This window comes from Cheilinus undulatus, linkage group 18, assembly GCF_018320785.1.
Source record: "Cheilinus undulatus linkage group 18, ASM1832078v1, whole genome shotgun sequence".
Classification (NCBI taxonomy): domain Eukaryota; kingdom Metazoa; phylum Chordata; class Actinopteri; order Labriformes; family Labridae; genus Cheilinus; species Cheilinus undulatus.
The window spans coordinates 5,825,221-5,837,865 of record NC_054882.1 but is presented as its reverse complement, the minus strand read 5'-3'; the positions used below and the strand labels follow the sequence as shown (position 1 = coordinate 5,837,865).

Below are 12,645 nucleotides of genomic sequence, written 5' to 3'. Positions count from 1 at the left end.
GTTCTGAAAATGCCTCAATCTCCACCCTTCATCACCTTAACCCTTTAAAACCTAAGCCTCAAAATGCCTGTCTGGACTATTTTTCTTATTTTAGCCATAAAAATGGAAGAAATTGTACTACAAGTAAGTGCTTTTGCCCATTTTTCCAGAACAAGTTGAACTTTCAACCATCATAAACTCTAATTTAAGAACATTTCCCCAGGTCAATGATTGCCATCTGGTGGACAAAGATCAGCACTACATGTGGAGTTAAAAACAGATTATGAACAAACTATAAAACACATCAACAAACACCAATCAGCATTGCAAAAGAAGCTTTCATTTTATTTCAGTGATAATAAGTACCATTTTAGTATCATTGCAAGGAGAACTTGCTGTGTATAGCCTGTAAGGAGACACTTAAACCAATCCAACATGTTTGTTTCTTTTCTCTCATTGTCCCCCAGCTGTGATCAGTTCAGGTGAGTGCACAGGTAAAAACCAGATCTACTGAGAACATTCCATTCAAACAGAACACAAGTTAAACCAAAAAACAGGAGTGACCCAAAAGAAAATTTACAATAATCAACCTGGTTTTGTAGGTGTTATACCTTTTATAAAAATGGCAAATAAGACACTTTTCTCCAGAGAGCCTCTGAACATGAATGACACAAAATTGTAGCTTTGACTGTGCAGCTTTCTGTGCTTTTACCTTTAGCTCAGTCAACTACAGGAGAAGTCACAACAAATTTTACAGTTTATAATACTATTCATCTGTAATGGGAAGAATCAGTTTTTTCAGATAGAGTTGCCTGAGCTAAAGTAAAAGGGAAATATACACATTTTGAGGTGTTAACTGAGGTACAAAGTGTTAAAAAAACAACGGTTATAGTACACACAGGACCTTGTTGGGAGCTAAGAAAAATAAATACACACATTTTCCATTTATAACCCAAGAATAGCAATGTCCTTATCAAATTATAAGCGTTTGGCCTTCATGGAAATATTTATCCAATATTCATACTGAACCAAAACCCTTTTACCAGATGTGAGATAAATCAACATTACATTGTAACTGGGTTATTTAATATCAACCAAAAACAAAGCTAAACAAGAAAATTAGCTGTTGTGTTGTTATGTTTAAAATGGGTGCAATTTGGTTGATTCTGGGACATAACTAATCCCATCCAGGAAATAGTCTGGTACAAAATCAACATGAAATGACAGAATTTCGATCTGAAATTCTGTTTTTATTGTTTAACATACAGTTAAATTAGATGTAGAGTTTATTTTCAAGTTTTATAGATGGTGGTTGAAAAAGTTGGGCTAAGTAAGAACATTAGTTCGCCCTTGTTCATTCTTTGTGATTATCCAGGCTTATTTAACCAGATCACCGTTATCTTGCTTCATGGATCTCTTGCTTCATGGATCTTGGATCTATGGTACTTATTTTAGTCTAATCTTTGTCAAGGAAGCGATAATGTTAATTTTCCTAAAACGTCATTAAGTTCTTAAAAAATTCAAGCTTTTGCAACACTTTTAAATCCACTCTAGTAGATACTGACCTCAAGATCTCAGCTCACTTGAAATGAGACCACATTTTGGCATCTTACAGCTTCACACACATCACCTGCACATAAATAAGAAAAGGAGAATCTTTATAAAGGCTGTTATGCATAGAAGTATATGCTATGTCTATCATATGTTAACCTAAGATCTATTCTGTTGTCAGTTATTATGTACTGTAATCTGTTTACATTAAGGTGTATTATCCACATGTGCTTGGCCCTTAATACAGCTATACTACACTGGTTATAACACAAAAGCATTGCCCATTCTTAAACAGTCAAAGCAATCTATTACCTTACAGAGTAAAAAAAAAAAAACCTGCAAGAAATAGTTAAAATGTAAAAATGGGTGTGATATGTCTTAGTGAAAAAAATCCAACACTGAAGTGGATAAACTCTCTATTCAAACACCAACCAAACAAGTTACAAACAAGTCAAACTTGGCAACAATACCTTCTTATTAAGATTTACCCGGATATGCTGAGGCAACTTGAACTGCCAAAAAACAGTTGCCCGAGGAGTCAACAAGACCACTGTAAAAAAAGACAAGGCTGGCACTGACTTTATGTATTTTAAATTAGTAAATTCCAGGAAAAGACAAAACAAATTGTGAATTGTTTTTCTGATAAATAGTGTTGCTGGTATTGATATGTCTTTCCCCATGTTGGGACTGAATCATTGTCAAACAACACCTTAAAAATTGATTAATTGTAAATGGAACACTAACTGTGTATCTCTCCGCTGCTAAAAGTAGTCCGTATAAACTTCACTGTTTTGCTACAATCTACAAGGGTAAACTTTTAAAGGATCATAATGTATATTTTTAAATAATACATGATAATGCCAGCCTTATCTTTTAGGGAGTGTTTCTTAATGCAAAAGTATGAAATTATGATAGTTAAAACATCCTCTCTTTAAAACTGAGATACTGACAGAGGCTGGATTTTAATGTGTTCATACAGCTTAAGATTAAAAACAAACAGTGATAGGTAATGACACTTTTTACTAGACCTTAAGCTGCCTTCATGATTATGAACTCAAACACCGTGAACGGGTAGTGCCATCATAAATACACCACTAAAACCACTAAAAACCTTAACCATCAAAGACCATGAAAGTGGAAACACGGTGGTGCTGGAAACAGAAAGCTTGGGTAAAAGGTGTTGGCGTTGAGGTCCTTGGAGATCTGAGGGGACAAAGTTTAGATTGTATGAGCAGAGAAGCAGCACCCATGAAGAAGGCATGAGCAGATCGGAGAGCAAAACGATCCGCAGCGGAGGACGCCGTTTCAAACGAACAAGACAGCGCAAACAACAAAAGTTTTAGGATTCAGTCTGTTTGTTGCACTTGTAGTGTTTTTCTTTTCCAGAGAGAGCACCTGGATGTGTCAGGTCTTTAAAAAGTCAAAGTTTTCGACTGCTATAGAGACAGACATTATTAATCCTTAATATGAAAAGACACACTGATGGAGTGCAGAGGTTGTTTTTCAGTGATGCCATGTTGCATTTGGGCTTCAACCCCTTTCTCGGTATGGATAAGAGTGTTGTTTGCCCAGTTTTGCAGCCTCAAAGCAGATCTACTCTTCATCTTCTGCAGCTTTTTCCATCAGGCCAAATCTGAGGTAATCTTTTTTTCAGCTCCTTTCAGATGACAATTTCCATCCAAACATGGGTAAAGTATGTCTGCTTCACAGCTGCACACCTGGGTGAAGTAGTACTTGAAATATTTCTAAGGTTTATCTCTTTCAGATGCCAAATGGGTGGAGTTCTCAGTACAGACAGTCTGTAAAAGAGTCTTAGAATAAGATAATTTTTTGTTCTTTGAATATCTGCATATAGTAAATCTTGTCCATTTAATCTGCCTCAACACTTTAAAACAAATGCTGGGAGATATTAGAGCTCTCTAAAGATTCAAATATTTAACTTTCATTATTCAAACCAATCGATATCAAAAAAGCTTTACTTTAAAGTACAGTGCCTTGCAGATATACTCACCCCAGTGAACTTTTCTGTTTTGTCAAACTAAAACAGATTTTATTGGGGTTGTTAAATTGTTAAAGTGAGAGAAGGGGAAATCCTATATTCATGATTCACAATTATTTACAAATAAAACAATACAAAGCTCCATTTCTTCACCGTGCAACCCTCCAATCTAAAATTAGGTGCAACCATTTAACTTAAGGTGAAAAATTGTGAATCCAACGTATTTTTTGACAGCTTTTGCATTAAAAAAAGGCAAAAACTGAAATAAGTTTCTTGAAATTCCAGGCTGGAATGCCATAAAGCCCAATAGGGATGAACTGACTCTAAATCTGGTCTTTTCTTAGCAGAAATCTGTGTTTTTTATGTGAAAGGAGTGTTAAAGATTATCGATTAGTATGTGGAGTTTATCCTGAACAGCACTTCTTCACCCAGCTATGCAGTGCATCGTTCTCTAGCAGCTCTGGTTTCTAAAATTTAGGCTGATAAAGAGCAACCCGTCCACTGAGACAGCCCGAGGCCAGCTGGCAGTGAGTGGGGGAGAACTTTGTGGTGAGCACCACGTCACTGTGGGAGTAGATGGAGCGGATCTCTCTGAGGCAGCTGGTCTGGACGGGCATGCAGTCGGCCAGCTCACCGCAGCTCTCATCGAAGGCCAGCAGGCGGACGCCATAACCGTACGGGGAGCAGATGAGTCGTCCGTCCGGGCTGAAGCACAACTCTTTGATGTAGCCCCGGCCCACGTTGGCCTCCTCAATGTAGTGGGTTAGGCGGAGGGAGCAGCGAGGAGAGACTAGCGGGCGTGTGGGTGCTCCCTCCTGGAACTCGTATACGCACGTCCACTGGAGAGAGAGAGAGGACAAGAAATGAAGACAGGCTGGATGTTAATATCATGACTTAGTCATGATGGAGTTGATGATGGAAACACGTTATGGGTGGAGTTCCACCGCTTTCTACTTGTATTGAGCAGTGGTGGAGAAAGTATAGAGCTCAACAGTGCCCATTCACTCTTTCGATGGCTCTGGGTCCAGTAAATTTCAGCATTCCAATCATCTGTTGACATTTTGAAAATTCTTTCTGTCAATCTTTTTAATCCAGGAAGCAACATAATATTATATTCTTCCCCTTTAAAGTGACAGATCTAATTCAACAGAGGCCCAGCCAACTGGTGCTAGCAGTCTCACAGTTAGTGAAATAGGGATCACCTGAGTGCAGTGAAAGTGTCTCAAGTGGTTGTAGTATAAAGACACCTGTGTCTGGAAAGTCCAATCACTGGTTAATCAGTATTCCCGGCTACCATTACACCATGAAGACAAAGGAACACTCCAAGCATCCTCCCGAGTTCGGTTGAATCCAAGAAATGGAAGGAATATGGCACATGTGTAAATCTGCCTAGATCAGGCCGTCCTCTCAAACTAAGCGAGCATGCAAGAAGGAGACTAGTGAGAGAGTCCACCAGGACACCTATGTCTACTCTGAAGGAGTTCCCAGCTTCAGCAGTTGAGATGGGAGAGACTCTGCAGACAACTGTTGGCCGAGTTCTTCTCCAGTCAAAGCTTTATGGGATATTGGCAAAGAGAAAGCTACTGTTGAAGAAAACTCAGATTCAATCTGGAATAGAGTTCACCAAAAAGCACATGAGAGACTCCATGGTCAAGTGGAAGAAATTTCTTTGGTCTGATGAGTCCAAAATGGAGCTTTTTTTTTGGCCATCAGACAAGACGCTATGTTTGGCAGACACCAAACACTGCACGTCATAGCAACACACAATCCCCACTGCGAAGCACGGTGGTGGCAGCATCATGCTGTGGCGATGCTTCTCAGCAGCTGGCCCTGGAGGGCTTGTAAAGGTAGAGGGTAAAATGAATGCAGCAAAATATAGGAAAATCCTGGAGGACAATCTTATTCATTCTGCAAGAGAACTATGGCCTAGGAGAAGATTTATTTTCCAGCAACCTGGACAGAGCTTGAGTTGTTTTTGCAAAAGAGAATGGAGTAAAATTTCAGTGTCCAGATGTGCAAAACTGACTGAGACCTATCCCAACTATATGCTACAGAAAAATGATGCATCTGCAGCCAAAGGCGCTCACCTCCTGGTCATCCATGTTGCTGGAGCACCTTATGAGCGTGGCCCAGCCTTTGGGGTGGAGCTGCAGGGAGGTGATGCAGTTCCCTCTGTCTCTTTCACCGGGAATCTCTGGAGTCAAAACCTCCAAGCTGTTCCTGGGTGAAAGTCCTGTGGGAACACAGGACAGTTCTATGTTACAAACAGAAGAGAAACTTAGCTCATATTAGTTCAAAATCTACACGGTCTCTGACCTTCTCTGTGAGGATGGATCTTGCTGGAGTCATTTCCTTGGCGAGGAGTTCCAGCTGATCTGGACGTTGATGTGCCTCCATCTACAAACACAGTCAAAATGTATGGTAAATATTGCTGAGGTGTAATTGTGAAAGCACAGAGTAACTGAAAAAGTGGAAAAAATAAAAACAAAGCAGAAGAAAGAGGGGAAGTGCCCTAGATGAGAGACAAAAACAGTGACACTTTTATCTGACCTGAGCTGAGGGGAGTCCGCCGGGCTCGCAGCATGCGGTAGCTGCCCACCTCCAGGGACTGAGTGAGGTCCAGGTCGTGGAGGATGAGCAGGTAACCAGAGGAGGTGGAGATGAGCATCTTGGAGCAGTCGGGGGTCAGGCGCATCCTCATTAAATATCGTGTGTGGAAGAACTTTTTGTGTGGGCAGCCGTCCTCTGTAAACCTGTGGGAGAAGAACAATTGCATGAATATGCACAGTAAGGCTAGAAGTGTTTTAAATAACTTACTTTGAATAAAATTGTTTTAATTCTAGGTGGAACAGCTTCAAGACAACATCCTGTTTGAGAAAATGCTTCTCTGGAGTCAAAGGAACTTAGGAGTTTTAGGTTCAACCTTTAAGAGAAGACAATTAAAGTTTCAGGGTTTTATTACAGCCAAAAGACCATTTACTTTCTACATTACCTAGCTGTAAATGTGCAGGTGTTATTTGATGTATGGATGGAAGAAACCGGACTGATGAAAAGTCAGTGATTTATGATTACAGTTTTATGTCTTGCACCTGATTCAGAATGACATAAACACAACAATTAATCAAGGCTGTTAAAGTGATTGAATCATGACAAACATGAGGTAAAGAAATCACTTCCTTCCATTTACTGGCAGCACTTCTGTTCAAAAATCACCACGTCCAAAGCCTGAGATATTTGACCGTTTCCTCTTCCCATGATGAATCTGAGCCTCTGTCCTCCCAAGGTGGAGATTTTCTTAGTGGATGTGTGTGTTTACACGTGTGTCTCTGTGTTTTGACATGGCTGTCAGACAAATTTCTAAATTGAGGATGAGTAAATCAAAGAGGGTGTGAAATAAGACTGATGATGAATTAGATATATTTAGATATGTATTACATAATGTGCAGGAGTGCATGTACAAATCAACTCACTGATGCCCAGTTATTCTGACAACGTTTCCACCTTATAGGAGCTCTAGGTTGGCTTATACACAGGAAGAAGAATTTGCTACAGATGGAAAAGTAAATGAAAATAGCAAAAGGGGACAGTAAAATAGCGAATGATTAATATAAAAAGATTCACATAACTTTTGATTCGTCTACTGGGTTGTCTGAGATTATTTTATGGAGAAACAAGACATTACCGAGCAGTTGTGTCCTTGTTTTCCATCACTGTGAGAGCAGGAGGCCACTGAGGTGAGTGTTAAACATCACAAACTCAGGATTTATATAGTTTCCTTCAGTAAAACTAAAATTATAGAGTTCACATGCTCTGTATCATTTGATGTACTTCTTAATTCACAAATTTCAGTGTTTTTGGATCAGAGTCTGTGTGCCTGTGTTGTCTATACAGTTAAAAGTGAAACAAGGTTAAAGCATGCAAAACAAATGTTCAAAACAGCTTTAAATCACAATGAAGTATTTGACAAATGGTACCCAAGAACAACTTTTAAGTTAGTTAAGAGCTGACAGCCTTCACCCGGTTGGTCACCAAGTTCTCATCCGACCAAAATCTTATTAGTGGGACAATCACACAGACAAATGAGGAGGCAGTGAAGGAAATGAGAGAATCCAGGAAGAGAGAGGGAAACAAACAAAGCAGTGATGCTGAATGTTATTTTCTGACTCTTTCACAGTGGTTATACTAATGAATTTAACAACACAGCCACAATGCGACACAAAGGAGCAGGATTTTCTCTACATTTAAGTGGCACTGCAAGTGCAATGCTCAGCCCTCTGTCACAGCCTCTACCTCTGCTGCCTGCAAATATGCTTACTAAATCCTCTTATAATCTCATTAAAACAAACACGTTAATGTTAATGTCTGTCACAGACAGCTAAAGAGCAGAGGAGAGGCACAGAAATATCTTTTTCCTTTTTTTCATCCTGACCTGTGAAATTATTTTTAGTTCAATTCCATAAATACATGCAGGTTTTTTTTTTTCAAATGACATCATGCAGCAGAAAGAGCTATACTATTTATAATTTTTCAATTTTTTTTGTTTTGGAAACTTACATTTTTAGATTTCCTATTTTGTATTATTCATTGTACTGACTATATGTGTTTTTTTTTTACTCTCTTGTGTGCTTTGTTTATACCACTCTTGCTGCTGTAAATTTGGACTTTTCCCTTGTGGGACTAATAAAGAAATATCTTATCTCATCTATCTTATCTTAGAGCTCTTTTAGGGGAACAAGAAGTGATGTCTACATAGGAAAACTACCAAAAAGGCCATGTATGAGCTGTTTGCAACTATGCCAAACGTTCAAAGTGTAATAATACAAACATTCTTAATTCTAAAGCCACTTTTGTGTCCCAAAAGTAGTGAAATGTTTGGATAAAGAATAAATACAGTTTTAAAAACTCATGGAGTAATGGCAACAGGCAGGAATTTTTAAAAGCCTCAGTCTAAAGTGTGGATAAGCAGTGTCACACAAAGCTTGTGTATGATCCGTTTCAGTCAAGCTAGTTGTGACAGGAAAAATCTCTTAAGAGATCCAGATCATCTTGCTCAGCTTAGCAAAACTAGTTTTATGGCTCCCAATTGGCTCTTTATTTGTCAACAGTTTGTATTTTTAAATGTGGATTAAATACCTACAAAGGACGAAGGAAAGGACACTGGTACTCAAAAGGCAGCTAGCTAAAGTGGCCCACATTAAAGAGGCATTGTAGCTTGTTCGTGAACGACACATTGTGACTTGGTCTTAAACCCCACAAAGTTTATTTGTTGGATAGTACATTACTGTTTTATTTAAACATGTTTGTGTCAAGATGAGGAGTTATTTATAAGTTTAAAGGGCTCAACTAGCCTCTTAGCTCAGTACAAACTCCTCTAGACTTCTCTCCCTTCATCTGGTTTGATAAAGCTAGATGCTAGGAGGTCAGCAGGACTGGATAATTTGTAATATTGATCCCCTCCACCCCTTTTTTTGTAAATTATAGGGATCATTCTCAGTGCATGGAAAAAATTTCTGATGATAATTGCAGCATAGAGGTCTATTTAGAGGTGTAAAGTACTAACTTTCTATTATTAAAGTACTAACTATTAAAGTACTCAGGAGATGAAAAATTATTTATTATGCTGGTAAAGGTTTGTGATATTTATGTTTAAGGGTGCACTGACTCGGTGAGGAGGTGTACGTTTTTCTTTGGGTGTCTACAGGCCTGAATTAATTATTATTAAGAACAGGCTGCTCAGCCCAAACACAAACCTGTTGGTGTCCCACGTGATCACGTTTCCATCGAACCCTGATGTGACAAGGAGACGTGTGTTTGTGTCGTACTCGATGTTCTTCACCCAACTAGCATGGCCGTGCAGCGAGCACACCTTTGAGTTCAGCTTTCGGAGGTCCCATAATGCAATCGTAGTGTCGTCTGAGCAGGTGGCAAACAAACGATTGTCCAAAAACCTGCAGGGCACAGAGAGCCAGGGAAACATTTTTATCAACTTTCTGCAGACATGACTCCAGACAGTCAGCAGTTTGATTCATTTAAGTGTGTTTTTATTGGCCTCTGCAATTTATTATCACAACAGAAGAGCAGCATCCCACTGCACACTGACCAACAATAAAGGTGATTTAAGGAACAATGCTCCATCCTGAAGGTTTTTATTACTTTTAGCTTCATCACTCTCAGTCTTTCAGTTTCCTTTTTAAGACGCACTTGCTTCAAACCCTCCCTTTATGATTTACCATGAAGGAAATACTGCACCTTATGTTATTGACACAGTCCTCGTGGGCCTCCGTCAGGGTTTTGATGTGTCTGGATGAGATGGGATCAAACAGCAGGACCTCGGTCTGCTCACAGGCCACAGTCAGCACAGACCTGGACAGAAACACAAATCAGGAACATTTAACATACGATAGGAGGAAAGAGGGGATTTATTTGGCAAGGTTACACATTTTCAACAGTAGACTTTTCAACACATATGAAACATTTGGGCTAAATCTAAGATGGGATACACACAACACAGACCATACTTAACACATTCTCAAAAAATGCATCATGAAGATCATAGACGCATAAATAATATGCTGTTATGTAATCACATGAACACTTACAGGTCTACACTGGTGCAGGGGTTGCATTTTCTATTGGATTTTGAATGTGGCATTGTTGTTGTTCAAGACAGGCTGGTCTAAATATTTCAGAAACTCCTTTTCACACACAACCATCTCTAGGGTTTACAGAGAATGGTCTTAAAAAGGGAAAATATCCAGTTAGCAGCAGTTGCAGCATCCACGCAAATGTCTTGCGCCATAATTGCACTGGCCTCTTCTCACTGCTTGCATGCGTCACGACTCTGCTGCACCCGAAAATACTGCCCCTCGTCGCTGATTGGTCTAGTCACTTTCTAATGGGCCCAAACGGTTCAGATGGGAGCATTGCAAGATGGACTTGCCAGTAAGAAACACAGAAACGGGCATATCCATCTGCTTTGCAAGGTAAAATTCCCTCAGGAAATGGAGGGATGTACCATGTGCTCTCATTGTGTGGTAAACTCCAGGTAAAAGCCAGGTGCTCTTGAAGAGTAACTTGTCAAAAAAAGGAGAAGCCACTAGGGCTATTTTCAGCCACACTCACTCGAGTCAAGGATTGAGTTAAAAAGCATTTAAAGCTCAGGGCATGTCTATTAAATACAATAAAATCACAGTAAATGCTAACCAGTTTTGACCTACACAGGGTCTTCATCAGGGCTGATGAAGACCCTGTGTAGGTTGAAACTACTTGGCATGGATAGACATGGTTCGCAACAATACTCAGGTAGGCTGTGGCATTTAAACGATGCTCAACTGGCACTAAGGGACACAAATGTGTCAAGATAATATCCCCCACACCTTTACACCACCACCACCTGAACCATTGATACAAGCCAGGATGGAGTCATGCTTTATGTTATTTACACCAAACTCTGACTCTACCTTCCGGTACAGTACAAAAGATATGGACTGGAGCTTTTCAAGATGGATTTTCCTGATGGAAGACATGGAGTATGGCCAATCCTTCGACTTTGAAAGGTTAGTTGAGCCCACTTATGGGTGCATAATACTTTTTGCTTCAGTTCCTCCTTTGTTTCCCAGCAGCTAAGCCATTTTTGTCTGGGTTAATTGGCTGTTAGATAATGATTTGTTCTTTGGTTAACTATTACTTAGATACTCATTCATCAGCAAGCAAATACCACTTTATTTTTACCATATGTTCTTTAGAAGCCAACTGGTTTAATGTAAAAGATAATCAAAACTGTGACATAAGTTTAGACCAGCTTTCTTGTTAAGGCCCTACGGCGGAGCAGGTTAAAATGTGTTTATCTGAATTTTCCCCAAACAAATAACACTGAGTGGGAGGTAAGAGTGTCGAGTCCTGTTGTGACATAATTACATCTGACCCAGACTGGACACAGCTTGACCTAGTTTGGCTGCAGGATTTACTCCTACATCTGCTGTCTGAGCACCTGAGGCTTTAAACCCTGCATGAACCCGTTAGTTCTGCTCGCTGGGAGTGGATCTGGCAAGATTTCAGGGTTTTAATCTGAGACATTCAATGGACTTGTTTTGGTTGTGATTAAAGGTAAACAAACAAAACTGTGCAAGTCAGGCAATGTGAGGTGACCTTTAGGGTTCTGTATGTGTTCTTATCTGATTCTTCCTTAAGATCCACCACCAACTCCTTAATGAGCAATTGGATGGTTTCTGGAGATTATAAGAAAAACAGATTCTTTGGACCTATCAACATCATAGATTTTTGCCACATTATCAAGAGCTCCACGACCCCTTTAGGGCCTCAACCCACATGTTTAAAACCACTGATTTCATCATGCATTTCAAGCACTTCCCAGACCACCAAATAACCTTATTCATAATCTATGAATGCATTGATTTCGGGGGGATTTTTGTTGTAAAAGGAACGCTTACCCATCCGGGGAGTACTCCAGATTGAACACAGCTCCGTGGGTCTGCGTGCTCAGGTTGACAGACTCCACAGCCGGATTCATAGAGCAGTATAAACTAGTCATTGTCCTGAAGTTATCCCTGGCTGGGTCAACAAACACTCCTCGTCTTATCGTCCTGCTCTGGAGCCATGAAAACAGACTGTTAACCCTTCTACCGTCGCTGCTGGAGCCCCCGCCGCTCCCTGTCTGCGTCGCGGCGGCGGACGGTCGACAGGAGGATGGCGTCTGGTCGTGGGACGCCGGAGACCCCGTCGCGCTACGCTCCGTTCGAGAAGGAGAGCCAGTTCGAGGGGTGTCATCCTCTACGTCCGAGTCGTCGATGTCGGGGTCTTCCTCTTTGTCGCTGCTGCTGTTGGGCCTGTCCCGCGACTCGTCGGCGTCCTCGCTGTCGCTCTGGTGCTCCGAGCTCATTGTAGCCTCTCCAGCGTCCACTCAGCGCGGCTATTTTTCCGGGGAGCAGCGTCTCAGCCCGACAGCGTTAAGTCGTCCGTTTCCGGTCACCTATCAGACATTAAACCGTGTATTCCTCCACCAGTTTAAGAAACCATGGCAGTGGGTATTTTGCTGCTAATGTAACGTATATTTTGTTGTCAGACTTGGCAGCGCCTTATCGCCGCGCGTCAAACTA

The 12,645-nt window shown here is 40.6% G+C and overlaps 1 protein-coding gene across 2 annotated transcripts in view; it reads right to left on the bottom strand.

The window, feature by feature from the left end:
- Positions 1-12,645, bottom strand: part of wdr32 (WD repeat domain 32) — a 23,530-nt gene extending 10,885 nt beyond the window's left edge. Inside the window, exons 1-7 of one of the 2 annotated variants that reach the window (XR_005993281.1) lie at positions 11,980-12,645; positions 9,779-9,892; positions 9,280-9,477; positions 6,080-6,282; positions 5,846-5,926; positions 5,617-5,762; positions 1,545-4,368 (exon numbers count right to left, since the gene is read on the bottom strand). Coding sequence is in view for 1 of the 2 variants with exons in the window: in XM_041812205.1 (XP_041668139.1) it covers positions 3,997-4,368; positions 5,617-5,762; positions 5,846-5,926; positions 6,080-6,282; positions 9,280-9,477; positions 9,779-9,892; positions 11,980-12,428 (1,563 nt within the window). In the remaining variant the exon portion in view is untranslated. Of the gene's footprint in view, positions 1-309; positions 4,369-5,616; positions 5,763-5,845; positions 5,927-6,079; positions 6,283-9,279; positions 9,478-9,778; positions 9,893-11,979 lie in introns of those variants that run through there. The other variant, XM_041812205.1, reaches the window with a different exon arrangement.